The sequence below is a fragment of the Coenobita brevimanus genome, chromosome 98, assembly GCF_032717465.1.
Source record: "Coenobita brevimanus isolate Jiangsu-jjx chromosome 98, ASM3271746v2, whole genome shotgun sequence".
Taxonomy (NCBI): Eukaryota; Metazoa; Arthropoda; class Malacostraca; order Decapoda; family Coenobitidae; genus Coenobita; species Coenobita brevimanus.
The window spans coordinates 30,755,159-30,775,580 of NC_137051.1; the positions used below are offsets into that span (position 1 = coordinate 30,755,159).

The following is a 20,422-nucleotide window of genomic DNA, read 5'->3' on the forward strand; positions in this document are numbered from 1 at the left end:
TTGGATGTATGCAACTGTATTACAGCAATATTTTGGATTATTATTTGTTGTCTCAGTTTTGGATGCGAGGTACTGTATACGGTTACCATCCAGCGTAGTAAATGGTTTTCTAGGCACAGGAAACCATTTGGCTTGTCACTGAGTGGAGAGACCATAAGACATCCGTACATTGAGTGAGAGGAGTGAATGATGAAGTAAAAGAGAGAGAGAGCGTCCAGGTGCTTGAGGATGCAAAAGTGGATATATGTGGATTGACTGAAACTAAATGGAAAGGTAAAAGAATGAGAGAATGGGAATACGGTGTAGGTATATGTATTTACCTATTTACCTATTTGTAGTATACAGGAATTGAGCAATGCTCGTGTTGTCCTGTCTCCATATCCACATTTATCAAGTCTACCTTTACACACATGAATGTTTTTCTCATGCACCACCTCTTTGTCTAAGTCGTTCCAAATATTTAAGAATATACCTAATTGTGATATACACGGAATGTACTATGCTCGTGGGTTTCCGTCGCTGTTTCTCAATAAGTCGAATTTAACTTTAAACTCGTTTATGTTTTTAGACTGGACGATCTCTTTGTCCAGGCTATTCCATAAGTCTATACTTCTGTAAGGAAAGCTATATTTCTTGATATCCTTCAAACAGCTTGACTTTTTCAATTTCATTCCATGTCCTCTTGTTGCTCTCTTATCCCATACAAACAGATCTTCTTTGTCAATTTTATCTACTCCCACCATGGTCCTGAACACCGCAATCATGTCTCCCCTCTTTCTCCTTTCCTCTAACGAAGGCAAATCCAGTTTTTCCAGCCTCTCTCTGTATGACAGGTCTGTCAGACTGGGGACCATCTTGGTTGCTGTTCTTTGTATTCTCTCAATCTTGTTTATATCTTTCTTTTTGTGTGGGGACCACACTACCGCTGCATATTCTAACCTGGGGCGGATCATGGCCACTATCAATTTTTTCATCATTTCCTCATCCATATAATGAAATGCTACTCTTATGTTAGTCAAGAGCTTATAAGTCTCTCCAACTATCTTGTTAATGTGCTTTTCTGGTGACAAACTATCTTGGACCAGCACTCCCAAATCTTTCTCTTCTCTCCTTTTTGTGATTAATTCATTACCCAAAAAATAATTCAGTGATGGTCTCCTGGTACTTTTACCCATTCCAATATTTTACATTTCTTTACATTAAATTTCATTTCCCACGTCCGGCTCCAATTGTGTATCCTATCCAAATCCTCCTGCAGTATTTTACAATCCTCCTCAACCTCTATCTTCCTCAAGATCTTTACATCATCAGCAAACAGACTCGCATAACTGTTCACTCCATCTACCATATCATTTACATAAATCAGGAACATTACTGGCGCCAACACTGAGCCTTGAGGGACTCCACTTGTTACTTCCCTCCATCCAGACATCTTTTCCTTTATTACTGTCCTCATTTGTCTGTCTCTCAAAAAGTCTCTCATCCATTCCAGAAGTTTCCCCTTTAGTCCTCCTATATATTCTAGTTTCCACATTAGTCTCTTATGAGGTACCTTGTCAAAGGCCTTCTCTAAGTCTAAGTACACACAATCCACCCAACCATCTCTCTCCTGTACCACATCAATCGCTCTTGAGTAAAAGCTCATCAAGTTTGAAACACATGACCTTCCACTTCTGAATCCAAACTGACATTCAGCCAAAATATTCATCTCTTCCAGATATTTTATCCATCTGTCTTTCAGGATTCTCTCACACAATTTTGCGACCATGCTGGTTAGAGACACTGGTCTATAATTCAGGGGTTCTTCCCTGTTTCCTCCCTTGTAAATTGGTACCACATTTGCCCTCTTCCATTCTATGGCACTTTACCCTCTTCCAGTGAGCATACAATTAAGCTGTGAATTTTATCCGCCAGTTGTTCTCTGCATTCCTTCAGTACCCAATTAGAAATTCCATCAGGTCCTGGGGCTTTCCTTACATCTTGAGTTTCCAGTAATTTATACACTTCCTGCACCTCCACTTTTATATCTTTCATCACCGGAACATTTCTAATCACTCCCTCCTTCCACAAGCTCCTTTTCTTTAGTGAAAACTGACTGGAAACGTTTGTTCATTATTTCTGCTTGCATTGCCGCATCATTAAAGACCTCTCCATCTACTTTCAGCTTGGTGATTCCTTCCTTTTGTTTCAGTTTGCCATTAACAAATCTATAAAACAGTTTGGGTTCATCCTTGCATTTGTCAATTATACCTTTTTCAAAATTCCTTTCTTCTTCCCTACGTATTCTTGTGTATTCGTTTCTTGTTCTTTTATATTCTTCCTTTGTTCTGTCGTTACCTCTCTTTCTCCAATTGTTCCACGCCTTATCTCTCTCTTTTTTGGCTATCATACACCTTCTATTAAACCACTCCTTTTTCCTGTTTTCTTTCCCTCTTACTCTTGGTACAAATTTTTCCACTCCCAAATTATAGAGGTCTAGAAAGATATCCCACTTCCTCTGTATCTCTCTTGTTTCTCTGAATTTTCTCCAATCCGCATTTTCAAAAAAGTTTCTCAATCCTGTAAAATTTGCTTTGCCAAAGTTGTATCTTCCCTGTCTATGAAGCTCGTCTCTTGGCTCGACGTTTCCTATTAACATCTGGAACTCAATGACCACGTGATCACTTTTTCCCAAAGGACAGAGATATTCCAATGATTCTATTACATCAGGTTCTTTGGTGAACAGTAAATCTAACCTTGCTGGTGTGTCCTCACCTCGAAACCGTGTCTCTTCTTTGACCCACTGCGTCATCACATTATTCATTATTATATTTAATAACATAGTACCCCACAGAATCCTCGCCGCCTCCAGTACCATTCCTCCCAGTTCACCTCTTTACAATTAAAGTCACCCACCAAAATTATATTGTGCTTTTCTCAATTATTTTTTGCAAGTAGCTAGCCATATCTGACAACATCTCATGGTATTCGTCATCCTTCCATGCTCTCGTCTTTTGGGGAACATACACTACCGCCATATCTCTCTTAACATTCTCTCCAGTTTCTAATTTCATATATATCACTTCAGCCCTGCCTTCTCCCATTTCCACAGTATCTACATTTATGTTGTTCTTCACTGCTATCATCACTCCTCCTCCCTTTTTTTCTTTTCTGTCTTTTCTCCACAGTTTGTATTTACCATCTCCCAAATGAACATCAATATCTTCTCTTAATTTGGTCTCTACAAAGCACATGACATCAGGTTCATGTTCTCTCAAAAAATCATTAATTTCGATCCTTGTCGATATGAAACCATCAACATTAGTATATATCACCTTCAAATTATTTTTGACATTATTAATACCCTCTTCTCTCCTACTCTCTGTCAAATACCACTTCCTCAACTTCTGATCTTTCACAACCATCCCCCTAATTTCCTTCACTTCTATTTCCTTAAATACCATTTCCTTACTTTCATATCCAATACTCTCCAAAAAAAGTATTACGTTCTTCCTCTGTCCTCTTATCATTTTTCCTTTACTTCTTCCTTTAATGATTTTAAAGCTTCTCTTTCTTCTTCATTCAGATCTTTTCTTATTATAATATTTCCATCCCCTCTTTGCTTAATTTCCAGGTCACTTTAAGTATCTCATTTATTACACTTTCTGATGTAAACTTGACTCTCATTGGTCTTGTTTCCCCTTTCTTATAGGCCCTATCCTCCTTACTTCCTCAATTTCTTTTACCCACTTGTTTCCTTAGGGGTCAATCTTGCCTAATATTCCTCTCACCATGTTCCGTGTCTCTCTCGAGTCTTGCCGAACCTAACCTTTTCTTCCTCTTCCCTGTTTCCAAATACTATCACACATCTGTTCCTTTCTACAGTTTCTCTCACTATTTTCTCTTTTTTCTTCAGTATTTTCACTACATTTTCTTCCATTTCTTTCTTGTTCATTTCCCTTTCTTCCTGGATGATCTCTCTTAAGCTGACCACTTCTTTCTGTTCTTCTTCTACGTGTGCCCACTTTGCCTTGTGTTCTTCTAGTACATTACTCACCTTCTCCGTTTTATTAGTACTCTCTTCAAGTTTCCTCCTCAGTTCAACATTCTCCCTCTTCAAATTCTTAATCTCTTCATTGGCTGTTTCGTTGGACTGGATTAGACTCTGTATGGTGGTTTCCGTATTTCCTGACACATCCTTTATCACTAGATTCTCTACTTTTTTTTCGAGTTCACTAATCCTCATAATTAATGTTTTCACTAGGTCCATGACATTAGTATTAGCATCAAATCCTTGAAATTCCATTCCCTCATTGTTTACATTTTCGGCCATCTTTAGCATGCCCGATCAAGTACCTAAACAGCTGTTACCAATAAGCCACAAACATTCATGTATACTATTGCCAACAAATCTTTACATTTTTGGTAGTCTACCAACTTTCATTATTTTAAATTTAAAGAAAGACCCTAGGAGACAGGACAGACAAAATTCCTGAAACTACTCAAGGTCAGGAGCGATGCCTTGGACGTCCTCTCTCTCCGGCTGTTCGTGTGTGTGTGTCAGTGTGCGGGAGTCAGTGAGAATGAGAGGGCAAGAGAGGGAGTATGTCTGATGATAAGCAAGAAGTGGAAGGAGAATATAAGAGAGTATGGAACAGTGGGTGCAAGGATTGTATGGGTGAGGATGAAAGTAGGTATACAAGCTTGGGCGGTTGTATGTGTGTATGCTCCAACAAAGGATCGAGTGGCAAGAGTGAAAGACGAGTTTTGGGCGAGAGTAGAAGCATGTATGGACAAGTTTGAGAGGAGTGAGAGAGTGCTGTTAATTGGAGACATGAATGGCAAAGTTGGGAATGTACGAGTGGATGGAGTGGTTGGTCAGTGGGGTGTGCCAGCTGAAGTAGATGGGAATGGTAGTGCTTTGGTGGACATCTGTGCTGGTAAGGGGTTGGCAATAGCCAACACCTACTTTCGTCATAAGATGATCCACCGGTATACATGGAGAGTAATGAGGAGGATGGATGGTGAACTTGTTGAACGAAAGGCAATGATAGACTACGTGTATGTGGATGAGCGAATGAGAAGACAAGTGTTGGATGCAAGGGTGTGGAGAGGGTGGGGGAATGGAGTCTCGGACCATCACTTAGTGATGGCCAAGGTAGAGCTGCAAAGAAAGTGGTTGAGGAGACGAAGGGGAAGACAGGAGGAAGCAGCTCCTGTGAGAAGAGTGGAGAAATTGCAAGATAGTGAGAAAAGGACAGAGTATAAGAGCATAGTGGAAGAAAGATTGGGAAGGTATGAGCTAGAGCAGATGGAAGGGGTGGAAGACGTATGTAAGATACTCACGGAAGAGATAAGCGCAGCGTGTGAGGCGGTTTGTGGAGTGAGGAGGAGATGCAAGGGTGTGCAAGGGACAGCATGGTGGAATGAAGAGGTGAAACGACCTGTGGAACAAAAGAAGAAGGCATATGGTGAATGGTTGGCAAGTAGAGGTAGGGGAGAAGATGAGAGAGAGAAGAGAGAGTTATATGTGAGCAGGAGAAGGGAGGTTAAGAGACTGGTGAAGGAGAGTAAGAAGAAAGTGGATGAAGAGTTTGGGAGGAATCTGAGTGTGAAATGGAGGAAGAGTAAGAAATTGTTTTGGAAGGAGGTAAAGAAAGTAAGGCAGTGTGAAAGGGGAAATAGTAGGGGAGTGAAAGACAGGAATAATAGATTGTTGGTGGAGAAGAGAGAGAAATTGAGGAGATGGAAGGAGCACTTTGAGGATTTGTTGAATGTAGAGAGTGAGAGCAGTGTGAGTATAAGTGGTTGGGGAATGGCTGGGAGAAGAAGAGATGAGAGGAGGGAGGAAGAGATCAGTAGGTCGGAAGTAGTGGAAGCGATGAAGAAGATTAAGCTGGGAAAGGCCCCAGGAATTGATGGAGTGTGTGGTGAAATGCTTAGGTATGAGGGTGAGATTGTTGTGGAGTGGATATGGAAGTTGTGTAGATTGGCTTGGGAAGTGGGAAGGGTTCCAGAGGACTGGAAATCAGGTATAATTGTTCCTCTGTACAAAGGAAAAGGGGAGAGAGAAGTATGTGGTAACCATAGGGGTATTTGCCTTCTTAGTGTGACTGGTAAAATATATGGTAGAATACTCATTGATAGGGTTAGGCATATGACAGAGGAGCTAGTGGGAGAAAAACAAGGGGGACTTAGGAAGGGAAAAGGGTGTGTAGATCAGATATTTGTTCTAAGATGTTTGGTGGAGAAGTATCTAGAGAAGGGAAGGAAAGTGTATGCTGCCTTCATGGACTTGGAGAAAGCTTATGACAGAATAGATAGGCAAGGTATGTGGAAGGTATTAAGAATATATGGAGTGGAGGGGAAATTGTTGAGTGCTGTGAACAGTATGTACGAGGGAGCTAGGGCTATGGTGCGAGTGGATGGTGAGCTGAGTGAGTTCTTTGATCTCAGTGTGGGACTGAAACAGGGTTGTGTGATGTCTCCATGGCTGTTTAATATATACATGGATGGGGTTGTAAAGGAGGTGCAAGGTAGGGCAGTGGATGTGGGGGTGGCCCTAATGAATGAGGGTGAGATTTGGAAGATTCCGGTGTTGCTGTTTGCTGATGATACAGTATTGCTGAGTGAAGATGAATGGGAGTTGCAAGGTTTGGTGAATGAATTTGGGACAGTGTGTAGGAGGAGGAAGCTGAAAGTTAATGTAAACAAAAGTAAAGTTATGGTGTTTGAGAGGAATGAAGTCACAGAGTGTGCAGTGAGGTTGGATGGTGAGGAAATGGAGAATGTGAGTGCATTCAAGTACTTGGGTAGTGTGATGAGTAAGGATGGAACTTTGGGGGATGAAGTACGTGAAAGGGTACAGCAGGGAAGAAAGGTTGTTGGTACACTGAAAGCAGTGATGAGAAATAGGGACGTGAGTATGGAAGTTAAGAAGTCACTGCATGATGGTATTGTGATCCCTACCCTGACGTATGGAAGCGAGGCGTGGACCTTGCAAGAGGGGAACAAGTCAAGAGTGAGAGCAGTGGAAATGAGTTACTTGAGAGGAGCATGTGGAGTGACGTGGAGGGACAGGTTGACGAATGAAGAAGTGAAGGAACGTTGTGGGGTAGATGTGGATGTGGTTGAAAAGATTAGGAGAAATACACTGAGGTGGTTTGGACATGTGGAGAGAATGGAGGATGAAAGACTGACTAAGAGGGTGTATGTAGGTGAGGTGGAGGGAGGGAGAGGGAGGGGTAGACCAAGGATGAGGTGGAGGGATGGAGTTGAGAGGTATATGAGGGAGGGGGGGGGTGAGTTGGGGGGAGGGGAGTCAAATGGTGGGTGACAGAGTGACTTGGAGGCGTTTTGTCTGCGGCCACCCTTTGCGGGATTAGGGCGTCGGGCTATAGATAGATAGATAGATAGATTGTTATTATTAACGTTAATAATATTCTTATTATTATTACTGTTATAGATGGTGATGGGGATGATGAATGTTAATTTTTAGTTGCCAAGTTATCTTCCTTAGAATAGGGATTCTTAATTTTTTCAGTGAAATCTGTTTATTTCCTTAATCGTACCAGAATATACTCAATCCCTCAACCAGTCTTTACTGCCCATGAAATTATGCATAAAGGGGCTCATGGTAATGTTATTTTGATGTAATCCTAACCTTCTAAGCAAGGGTATCCAGTCACATGCTCAAACCCAGTTAAAATAATCTCCCCCATTATGTCAGTAATTTCCCTTTGGCAGGATTTTCTCACATCCTAATGTGCTGCCCGTAGTAGGATGCTGCAACCACCCTCCAAACCTGGTGGTGATTACACAGTACCTTGCATATGGCTCGCTCTTCACCGTCCTTCATCAGGACACTGGTGTGGTGGTTGACACTGCACAGGCACTCAAGTTTGCCCTGGATATTGCCCGAGGGATGGCTTTTATACACTCACTGGAGAAACTAGTGCCCAACTTGTACTTATCATCAAAACATGTCATGGTATGTATAATAACTGACTTAATTTAGAGCTTTTGTTTTTTTAAGAATGATAGTAATGACAGTGGCCTGCTGTTATATGTGGATCACTTTTCTTTAATTTAAAAACAATTCACTGTTTCACATTTTCCAACCCAATCTGTATTTTTTGGACTAATGTTAAATTTTATAAATTAACATCCTACACCGTAGAGAACTCTAAACTTTATGCTCAGTTGTAATAGTTCTCTTCATTTGTTTTGAAATTGATTTGATAATTCACTGCATTATTTGGTTTCAGATTGATGATGATCTTACAGCTCGCATCAATATGGGAGATGCAAAGTTTTCCTTCCAGGAGCGTGGCAAGATCTATTCTCCACAGTGGTTTGCTCCAGAGGGTATGTATGCAGGGTTAGTGTGTGTGTGTGTGTGTGTGTGTGTGTGTGTGTGTCTATGTGTGTGTGTGTGTGTGTGTGTGTGTGTGTGTGCATACAGTATATCTATCTATTTATCTGTCTATCTATTGCCAGACACCTCAGTCCCATTTGGGGTGGCCACAAACAAATCGCCTCCACGTTGCCTTCTCCCACGTCATTTCACTGCCCTGTTCCCAACTCAGACCCCCCTCTCTCATATACCTCTTCACCCCATCCCTCCATCTCATCCTCGGCCTCCCCCTCCCTCTTGCTCCCTCCACCTCACTCACATACACTCTTTTCATCAGTCTTTCACCCTCCATCCTCTCTACATGGCCAAACCACCTCAGTGTATTCCTCCTAACATTTCGTATCACATCCACATCCACATCCACATCACAACGCTCCTTTATATCCTCATTTGTCAGCCTGTCTCTCCATGTGACTCCACAGGCTCCTCTTAAATAACTCATTTCCACTGCTCTCACTCTTGACTTGTGCCCTTCCAACAACGTCCAGGCTTCACTTCCACATGAGAGTTGGTATCACAATACTGTCATGTAGTAACTTTTTCACTTCCATGCTCACTTCCCTGTTTCTTATCACTGCTTTCAAGGAACCAGCAATCTTTCTTCTCTGCTGTACCCTTTCAAGCACTTCATCCTTCAAACCTCCATCCTTACTCATCACACTACCCAAGTACTTAAATGTACTCACATTTTCCAATTCCTCACCATCCAGCCTCGCTGTACATTCACTGACTTCACCTCTCTCAAAGACCATAACTTTAATCTTCCCTACATTCACCTTTCTTACACACTCTCCCAAACTCATCCACCAAGCCTTGCAGCTCCACTTCGTCTTCACTCAGCGACACAGTATCATCTGCAACAACAGTACATGGAGTTTCCAAACACTATCCTCTCTCACCAGGGCCACTCCAACATCCACTACCCTACCTTGTACCTCTTTTATTACCCCATCCATGTACAGATTGAACAACCATGGAGACATGACACATCCCTGTTTCAACCCAACCTTCAAAGAGAAAAATTCACTCTGTTCACCATCCACACGCACTGCAGCCTTAGCACCATCATACATACTCTTCACAGCATTCAACAACTTCCCATCTACTCCATATATTCTTAATATTTTCCACAATCCTTGTCTATCCACCCTGACATATGCTTTCTCCAAATCCATGAAAGCTGCATACAACTTCTTTCCCTTCTCTAGAAACTTTTCCACTAAAGATCTAAGAATGAATATCTGATCCACACAACCTCTTCCCTTCCTAAAGCCTCCCTGTTCTTCTCCAACTAATTCCACTGTTATTTCCCTAACTCTGTCAATAAGTATCCTATCGATCTATCTATCTATCTATCTATAGCCCGACGCCCTAATCCCGCAAAGGGTGGCCGCAGACAAAACGCCTCCAAGTCACTCTCACCCACCATTTGACTACCCTCTCCCCAGCTCACCCCCCTCTCTCTCATATGCCTCTCAACTCCATCCCTCCACCTCATCCTCGGTCTACCCCTCCCTCTCCCTCCCTCCACCTCACCTACATGCACCCTCTTAGTATGGTATCCTACCATACACTTTTCCTGTTATACTAAGATGACAAATGCCCCTATGATTACCACACACTTCTTTTTCCCCTTGCCCTTTGTACAAGGGAATAATTATACTTGACTTCCAATCCTCCGGAACTCTACCTTCCTCCCAGGCCAGTCTGCACTTTTTCCACATCCATTCTACTACTATCTCTCCCCCATACTTCAACATTTCACCACACACTCCATCGATTCCTAGGGCTTTTCCCAATTTAACTTTCTTCATTGCTTCCACAACTTCTATCCTACTGGTTTTTTCCTGTCTTCTCACCTCCCTCCTTCTCCCAGCCATTCCTCAGCCACTTACACTCAGATCACTTCCATCGTGTATGTTCAACAATTCCTTAAAGTGTTCTCCCCATCTGCTCACTGTTTCTCCCTTCTCCACTAGTAATCTACCATTTTTATCTTTCACTCCTCTGCTAACTTCACTTCCACCCTGTCTTACTCTCTTCACCTCTTTCCAGAACATTTTCTTACAGTCCCTCCACTTTACACTCAAATTCCTTCCAAATTCCTCATCCACTCTCTTCTTACTCTCTCTTACTAATCTTTTTACCTCTCTCTTTCTTTCTACATATAACTTTCTCTTCTGCTTCACAACTTCTTTCATGCCCCCATTTCTCATCCATTCATTGTATGCTTTCTTCTTTTGTGCCACAGCCTGTCTAACCTCTTCATTCCACTATGCTGTTCCTTGCATCCTCCTCAGTCTTCTCTTCATCCCATAGATATACACTATATAAATATATATATATGTATATTTATATATATATATATATATATATATATATATGTATATATATATATATATATATATATATATATATATATATATATATATATATATGTATGTATAGTATACATATTTGATTGGTGGGGGTACTTACCATCCACTCACTCAATGTAGTGCTGCTCTCGGTTGTCTGTCCTTTCCATTCTCCATCCTTCTCTCCATCCATCCTCTTCCTTCTGTCTTTTCTCATTCTTTCCTTGTCCTTCTGCCTACGGGTGACTTTACACTCCCTCTTTTGTCATTCTTTCCTTCATTCTTTCCTCTTCCTTCTACCTGTGGGTGACTCCACACTGAGTGACAAGCCAAATGGTTTCCTGTGCACCAGGAAACCAATTACTACGCTGGGTGGTAACCATATAACCAAATTTTGGCGCCTGGTGGTTTAGTGGGTAATTACGGTATTCCAATAGGATTGAGCCGGTGAAGGTTTATATCCAAGGGATGGTTGGGGTCTGTTGCTTATATAATGGCATTCAGGGATGAGTGAGGCTGGTCATTCTCATCTCAAATGTCAGGACCAACTTGCCTAGCCCCGGGCTCCTACATTCCTAATGGAGCAACATAGGATTGGATGATGATGATGATCATGTATATATACATACATACAGCAATATTCCAGTTTAGTGATGCAGTTGGTTAAGTAAAGACCCATCACAAGGGGGGGTATCGTATCTCGGGGTTGGTGTAATATGTAAAGTACAGGTATACCTCAATATATGATACCCCTAGATACGATACCCTGGCATAAGGATGGGGGTTGAATTACCACCATACCCCGCCTAACAGTGGCCAAACCCCGCTTTAATGATGGGTTTTGATTTTTTTAAAAACTGATTTTGATGATATTTTAGACTAAAATTGTGTGTTTAGGTTAATTTATAAACTGTGTTTAGACTTAGATTAATGTATTTTAACCATGGGTGGGGTAAACACTGTCATTCTGGGGTACAGCTTGCTAAGCTTAATTTTTTCCAGACTTATATTTGACAATATTCAGATTTTATTTGTTGGTTTTTGTGAGTTATTTGCAGGTGTTTGGATTGACTTTAAACTTGTTTTTTGGTTCATTTGGGTGGATTTAGGACTTGGTTGGGAGGGAAACCCAAGGCTGAAAAATGCATCCCATTACTTTACATGTTAAAGCTATCCTGATATATGATACCCCGCCTAACGATGTTTTTTAACATAACCAATTGCATCTTAAAACTAGGGTATACCTGAATAGAGACGCATTTTTGAGCCATGGGTTTCCCCCCAACCAAGACATAAACCCACCCAAATGAGTCCCACAAAAAGTTTAAAGCCAATCTAAGTGGCCTCACAGCTGTAAAAGAAGCTAACCTAAGCCTAAAACCAAAGCCCTTCTCGAGTCAAGGTCACTGGAAAATGTGATCTCTGACACGTATTCAAACTCGAAAGAGAAGAAGCAGCAGCATTGTATACAATCCCACCATCAGATGGTCCTGGGACACTTTAATAAAACACCTGTTATGCATAATGATAATGTATGAATGACGCAGAATTGTCGAAGGTGTGAATTGTTGTGATGAAGAATCGTTGATGTTTTGACAGGGAATTGATGGGGAATGCGATTGATGATGCGATCGGGATGGCCTTTTCAATGGCCCCTTTTTATGTTGTTTTTGTTACTGTTCTGATTGCTGAGCTCCTTTATTTTCTTCTTTCATATTTGAACATTTATTTAGAAATTCCCATGTATTTTCAAAGCATTTTCCCTTGAACAATGCGAATGTAAACACATGATTTATTGATCAATGATGCAATCAGGATAGCCTTTAAACAGCCCCTCTTTATGTCGTTTTTGTTACTGTTCTGGTTGCTGAGCCCCTTGTTTATTTTCTTTTCTCATTTTCCAACATTTATTTAGAAATTCCTTTGTATTTTCAAAGCATTTTCCCTTGAACAATCAGAATGTAAACACATGATTTATCGATCAGTGATGCAATCGGGATAGCCATTTCAGCAGCTCCTCTTTATGTTGTTTTTGTTACCATTCTGATTGCCGAGCGCCTTTATTTTCTTCTCTCTTATTTCGCAACATTTATTTTGAAATTCCTTTGTATTTTCAAAGCGTTTTCCCTTGAACAACTTGAATGTAAACACATGATTTATCGATTGATGATGCGATCAGGATAGCCTTTTCAACAACCCCTCTGTATGTCGTTTAAATTACTGCTCTGGATGCCAAGCTCCATTATTTTCTTCTCTCTTGTTTTTAACATTTAATTGGAAATTCCTTTGTATTTTCAAATCGTTTTTCCTTGAACAGCCTGAATGTAAACACGTGATTTGTTGATGTCACAGTTTTCATCAGTACATGAAATATTTACTTTCTGGGGCTTTAATAATCATTAATATTTATTTAGAATTATTATTATGTATTCCATGGTAGGTTAGATGATAGTTCAGTGGTCAAACATGAAATATTCTTTGTTGATCACCTAGTTGTCCACACTGTTTTGTACTTCGTCTGAATGGTGAGAATCCATACCCCAAATGGCAGTGTTCACGCCACCTCTGACTAAAACACATTAATCTAAGTATGGTTGTGAGTAACAGATGGAAGTAGAATATAAGAGAGTATGGATCAGCTGGGTTAAGGATTGTATGAGTAAGAATGAAAGTTGGACTACAAATGTGGGCAATTGTGTGGGTGTATGCGCCAACCCAAGATCGTGCAAGCAGAGTGAGAGAGGAGTTCTGGACAAATGTGAAAGTGTGCATGGAAAAGTTTGAAAGGAATGAGAGAGTGTTTTTGATTGGTGATATGAATGGTAAAGTAGGGAATGTGAAGGTGGATGGAGTAGTTGGTGAGTGGGGTGTGCCTGCAGAGATAGATGAGAATGGCAGTGCTTTAGTGGACATTTGTGCCAGGAAGGGGTTGGTGATAACCAATACCCTCTTCAGGCACAAAATGATCCACAGGTATACATGGCAAGTGATGAGAAGGGTGGGTGGTGAACTGAATGAAAGGAAGGCAATTATTGATTATGTGTGTGTGTGGATGAAAAAATGCGAAGATGTGTAATAGATGCAAGAGCATATAGAGGCTGGGGGAGTGGACTTTCTGACCACCACCAAGTGGTGGTCAAAATGAAGATCCAAGAAAAATGGAGAAATAGAAGAAGGGAAGGACGGGAGGAAGGAGTATATGTAAGGAGAGTGGGAAGGTTACAAGAGGATGAGAAAGAGACAGAATATAAGAGAGAAGTGGAGGAACAATTGGATAAATATGAATTGGAGCAGATGGGGGACTTGGAAGGTGTGTGCAAGATATTCATCGAAGAACTCTGTGCAGCCTGTGAGGTGGTGTGTGCGGTGAAGAGAAGACGAAATGGGGTGCAAGGAACAGCATGGTGGAATGAAGAGGTGAGACACGGTGTTACAAAAGAAAAAAGCATATAATGAATGGATGAAAAATAGGGGTGTGGAAGAATTTGAGAGATGGAAGAGAGAATTATATGTAGAAAGGAAGAGTGGTGAAAACATTAGTAAGAGAAAGAAGAGAGTGGATGAGGAATTTGGAAGGAATTTGAGTGTCAAGTGGAGGGAATATAAGAAAATGTTCTGGAAAGAGGTAAAGAGAGTCAGTCAGGGTGGCAGTGAAGTTTGTTGGGGAGTGAAAGATAAAAATGGTAGATTATTTTCTGGTTAGGAGGGCCGATAGGAGGTTAGTGAGGGATGTTAAAGTTATAGGAAGTGAGGAGTGTGTGCAGCAGCACAAACTATTGATTTGTGAAATGGTGCTTAAAGAACAAATGATGAAAAAGAGGACTTATGTACCTAGGAGGAAAATATGGAAGCTGAAAAACCAAGTAGTAAGGGATGCCTTCTATAACGAGTTGAGGAGAGTGGTGGCTGAACAGGGAGCTGTAGACAGAGGCGTTAATGAACAGTACAGAGCCCTCAAGAACAATTTCTTGAGAGTTACTGATGTAACATGCGGCTGGACAAGAGGACCACCAAGACATAAAGTAACTTGGTGGTGGGATGAGGGTGTAGAAGCTGCAATTAAGGAGAAAAGAAGGCTTTTCCGGGAATGGAAGAAGGGTGGTAGCAAAGAGGAATATTTGGCTGCCAAGCGTAGGGCTAGGAGAGAGGTATACAGGGCAAAGTCTGAGTCACAGAGACAATTACTTGATAACCTAAATCATGGGGAAAGGAAAAATATATTTAGGGTGGCAGGTCAGGTGAAGAGGGATAATCGGGATATCATAGGTGAGCAGTGTGTGAAGAATGATGAAGGAAGGGTAGTGGTGAACAGTGAGGATATTAAAGATGCATGGAGAGAGCATTATAACCGGTTGTTGAACGAGGAGTTTGACTGGGACAGGGAAGGTTTGGAGCCAGCAGATCCAGTGTCTGGCCCTTGGCCTTTGATTGATACTGCTACTGTGAGTGAGGCAATAGGCAGGATGAGGGTGGGGAAGGCAGCAGGTGTGTCTGGGTTGACTGCCGAAATGTTGAAGGCCTCAGGCGATATAGGGGTGAGTTTAGTCACTGACCTGATAAATAGGATTATTTATGAGTGTGTTGTCCCAGATGATTGGCTGAAGAGTGTAATTGTAAATGTGTATAAAGGGAAGGGTGATGCCCTGGAAAGAGGGAATTATAGAGGTATAAAGCTTTTAGATCAGATAATGAAGGTAATGGAGAGAGTTTTAGAAGGTATGATTAGAGAAAGAGTGAATATTGATGAGATGCAGTTTGGGTTTATGCCAGGTAGGGGGACCACTGATGCCATATTCATTGTTCGACAGCTTCAGGAAAAATATATTGGTAGGAGAAGGGATCTTTATTTTGTTTTTGTTGATTTGGAAAAGGCCTTTGACAGAGTCCCTAGAGAGGTGGTGAAGTGGGCAATGAGAAAGCTTGGCTTGGAGGAGTGGCTGGTTAGGGTGGTTATGGCCATGTATGTGGGTGCTCACACCCAGGTGAGAGTGAATGGAAATTTGAGTGATGAGTTTTCCGTGAATATTGGTGTGCATCAGGGGTCAGTCTTGAGTCCCATGTTGTTTATCATGGTACTTGAAGCCCTTTCACGTGACTTTAGAAACGGACTCCCGTGGGAGTTGTTGTATGCTGATGATTTGGTGTTGATTGCAGAGAATGAAAGGGAGGCGGAGGAAAGGTTTAGGAAGTGGAGAGATGGTATGGGGCAAAAGGGTTTAAGGGTAAATGCAGATAAAACAAAAGTGATGATATCTAGGGTTGGTGGCGGTACTGTCAAAGACGAGGGAGAGTGGCCATGTGCAGTTTGCCACAAGGGCGTGGGAAGTAATTCCATCTTGTGCGGTGTGTGTGATAAATGGGTGCATAAGAGATGTAGTGGTATCAGAGGTAGACTGCGAGATAATGCTGATTTTATGTGTACGGCGTGCCGGGGTGAGCAGGTGGAGATCGTCAGACGTGAAAGAATTGAACTTGCTGGTGAATCTCTTGAGTGTGTGGAAGAGTTTTGTTATTTGGGAGACATGTTGTGTGCTGGAGGTGGGGCTGGAGCTAGCTCTGTGGCTAGGGTGAGAAGTGGTTGGAAGAAGTTCAGGGAGCTCTTGCTTCTCCTGACATTGAGGGGGCTCTCCCTACGTGCTAAGGGGTCTTTGTATGCAGCGTGTGTTAGGAGTGTAATGCTGTATGGCAGTGAGACCTGGGCAGTGAAGGAGGAAGACATTCGCCGGCTCAGACGTACAGAAATGACAATGATTAGGTGGATGTGCAGTACGTCCCTGCGTCCAAGGCCTGGAGGGGCTGGGTTTACAATGGAAGAGTTGAGAGGTAGGATGGGACTGGAGTGTATTGGTGTTGTGATGAGGAGAGGTAGATTGAGGTGGTTTGGACATGTGGAGAGGATGGGGGATGATAGTTGGGTGAGGAAGGTGAGAAGTGTTAATATTGGGGGTGGGGTTATGAGGGGTAGACCGAGAAAGACATGGGACGAGGTCATTAAGTGTGACCTTAGGGTTAAGGGACTGAACAGGGTGGCTGCAATGGATCGTGCAGCATGGAGAGCCGCCATTAGGTGACCAAGGCCGACACATGCAAGCATGTTGGAGCCTTTAAAAATGAAAACGAAAACGATTACTAGTGGAGAAGGGAGAAAAAGTGAGCTGATGGAGAGAACAGTTTAATGAATTGTTGAACATAATGAAAGTAATGCGAGTATAAGTGGCTGGGGAATAGCTGGGAGAAGGAGGGAGGTGAGAAGAGAGGAAGACATCAGTAGGATGGAAATAGTGGAAGCAATGAAGAAAGTCAAAATGGGGAAAGCCCAAGGAATTGATGGAGTATGTGGTGAAATGCTGAAACATGGGGGAGAGATAGTAGTAGAATGGATGTGGATGATGTGCAGATTGGCCTGGGAGGAAGGTAGAGTCCCGTAGGATTGGGAGTCAGTTATAATTATTCCCTTGTACAAAAGGAAAAGGGAAAAAGAAGTGTGTGGTAATCATAGGGGCATTTGTCTTCTTAGTGTAATGGGAAAAGTATACGTTAGGATACTTATTGACAGAGTTCGGGAAGTAACAGAGGAATTAGTTGGAGAAGAACTGGGAGGCTTTGGAAAGGGATGAGATTGTGTAGATCAGATATTCATTCTTAGATCTTTAGTGGGAAAGTTTCTAGAGAAGAGAAAGAAGTTGTATGCAGCCTTCATGGATTTGGAGAAATCCTATGACAGGGTGGATAGACAAGGATTGTGGAAAGTATTAAGAATATATGGAGTAGATGGGAAGTTGTTGAATGCTGTGATGAGTATGTATGAGGGTGCTAAGGCTGCAGTGCGTGTAGATAGTGAAGTGAGCGAGTTTTCTGTTTGAAGGTTGGGTTGAAACAGGGATGTGTCATGTCTCCATGGTTGTTCAATCTGTATATGGATGGGGTTATAAAAGAGATACAGTACAAGATAGGGAAGTGGATGTTGGAGTGGCCCTAATGAGAGAGGGCAGTGTTTGGAAACTCCCTGTACTGTTGTTTGCAAATGATACTGTGTTGTTAAGTGAAGACGAAGGGGAGCTGCAAGGCTTGGTGGATGACTTTGGGAGTGTGTGTAAGAAGCGGAATCTAAAGGTAAATGTAGGGAAGAGTAAAGTTATGGTCTTCGAGAGAGGTGAAGTCAGTGAATGTACAGCGAGGTTGGATGGTGAGGAAATGGAAAATGTGAGTACGTTTAAGTACTTGGGTAGTGTGATGAGTAAGGATGGAAGTTTGGAGGGTGAGGTGCGTGAAAGGATACAGCAGGGAGGAAAGGTTGCTGGTTCTTTGAAAGCAGTGATAAGAACAGGGAAGTGAGCATGGAAGTGAAAAAGTTACTAGATGACAGTATTGTGATACCAGCTCTAACATACGGAAGTGAAGCTTGGACGTTGCTGGAAGGACACAAGTCAAGAGTGAGAGCAGTGGAAATGAGTTATTTGAGAGGAGCCTGTGGAGTCACATGGAGAGACAGGCTGACGAATGAGGATATAAAGGAACGTTGTGGTGTGGATGTGGATGTGATAGGAAGCGTTATGAGGAACACACCGAGGTGGTTTGGCCATGTGGAGAGGATGGAGGGTGAAAGACTGACGAAGAGGGTGTGAGTGAGGTGGAGGGGCCAAGAGGGAGGAGGAGGCCGAGGATGAGATGGAGGGATGGGGTGGAGATGTATACGAGAGAGAGGGGTGTGAGTTGGGAGCAGGGCAGTGAGATGGCGGGGGACAGGGCGACTTGGAGGCGATTTGTTTGTGGCCACCCCAAACGGGATTGAGGCATCTGGCAATAGATAGATAGAGATCGTTTTCTTGCCTAGTAAATGTGAGATCTAGCATTGAGGGTACATCGAGTCCTCTTTTTCTGGTGCTTTCCCTTACATGTTGCGTTAGGAAAAACTCTTGCACAAGATCCAGGAGCTTTTGGTCCCAACAGCTTTCTTGGCTTATTATATCTAGAGTATTCCAATTTATATTTGTATTAAAATCTCCAGTTAGTATAATTCTTTCTGATTTCTCTTCCATTTTATGTAGTAATGATCTTAAACTCTGAATTGTATTCTCTGCCAAGTCCTCATATTCGTCTCCTTCCCATGTGTTTGACTTGGGTGGCATGAACAAATTGGCTACAGTTACTTTCCCTTCAGATGTATTGATCTCTACTGCAATCAGTTCTACTTGTAAGGGTATATCTAGTTCTGTTTCTTTGACTTTTAGATTTTTCTTAGTTAATATTATAATTCCTCCTCCTTTTTTTTAAGTTCCTATCTCTTCTCCATATATTATATTCCTCTAAGTTTAGGATGTCATTTGATATCCTTGGTGTTAAATTTGTTTCAGTTAGGCATATTATATGTGGTTCATTTTCTGTGACGTAATCATTCATCTCTAATAATTTAGATACCATTCCATCCACATTTGAGTACATCAACTTAATCATTTTGTTTATATACTTGTCATGACTTGGTTCTACTACCTTCTTCCTTTTTATTCCCTCCTGTTTATGTACCACTTTCATACCTGCAATCCTATTACTTTGTAAAAAAATGTGTTCTTCTCCTCCTCTGATCTTCCCTCATTTTTTGTTTTTGCTTCCTCCCTCTTCTCTTTCAGTAATTCCAGTTCCTCTTGTGTTAGGCATCTTTCTATCCATATATTTTTGAACTCCTCTTTTTCCTTAAGATTCTTTGCATTTTTTAGTATCTACTCCACGGTGTTTACACTTTGGAAGGTTACCTTTAGGGGTCTTGACTTGCTTCTCTCATATTTCCCTAACCTTTTGTGTTCCCCTAGGTCTTTACTACAGATTTCCTCTGATACTTCTCTCAATATGCTCATTACATTTGCCATCTCCTTTTTGTCTCTTGAGATCTTGTTTTTTACTTCTTCCTCTTCTATACCAGTGATTACTATAGATTTGTTAATATCTACTGAATCTCTGACTAACTTAGGATTGTTTTGGATTATTCTTTTCACTTCCTTTTCAGTGCTTTTTTCTTCCACCCTTGTTTCTAAGTCTTTCTTTACTTTCACCATTTCAGCATAAGTGGTTTCCACATCATTTTTGTAGCTTTGCACAGCTTCATTCACCTGTGTTATCTTCTCCTCAATATCACTGCTCTGGTCTGTCAGACTGCTTACTTGCCTAATTGTCTCTGTATCATTTTTGAACTCTTCCATAATACTCTCGTGGTTGACTACTGTACTTGCCATTTCACTAATTTTTCTCCTAAGTGAGCCCAACTCTACTGTCATTTCATCTATGGTTGTGTCTTTCTTGTTGACTTCCTTTCCTAATTTTTCTATTTCTTCATTTTCCAAGTGCATCTGTTTCTTAATTTCATCAATCTCATTTTGAAAAGCCATCTCTAGCCTGTGTACTCGTTCCACTAGTTTATTGTGAGTCTCCATTTCAACCAGTTCTTGGTAGAAATCATCGTCCTGCTTTCTACTTTTATCCCTTTTCTTTTCCAAATTTGTGTTACTATAGTATGTGGTCATTTTGCAGTTCTAAAAGCACATATGACACCTACATTGCCTGGGGCAGTTGTAGACAAAACAAACGATCAGCTGATTGTTTGCATTCTTACTCTAATTTTTTTCTTTTCTGTTTGAACAAGTCTTGCTTTTTTTTTTTTTTTAGAACACCATTTAGT

General features: G+C 41.5%; 1 protein-coding gene across 1 annotated transcript in view; it reads left to right on the forward strand.

The window, feature by feature from the left end:
- Ilk (integrin linked kinase) overlaps positions 1-20,422 on the forward strand; it is a 220,664-nt gene that overhangs the window by 152,651 nt on the left and 47,591 nt on the right. Inside the window, exons 6-7 of the mRNA XM_080283683.1 lie at positions 7,726-7,969; positions 8,247-8,346. Of these exons, the coding sequence (XP_080139809.1) occupies positions 7,726-7,969; positions 8,247-8,346 (344 nt within the window). The remainder of the gene's footprint in view (positions 1-7,725; positions 7,970-8,246; positions 8,347-20,422) is intronic.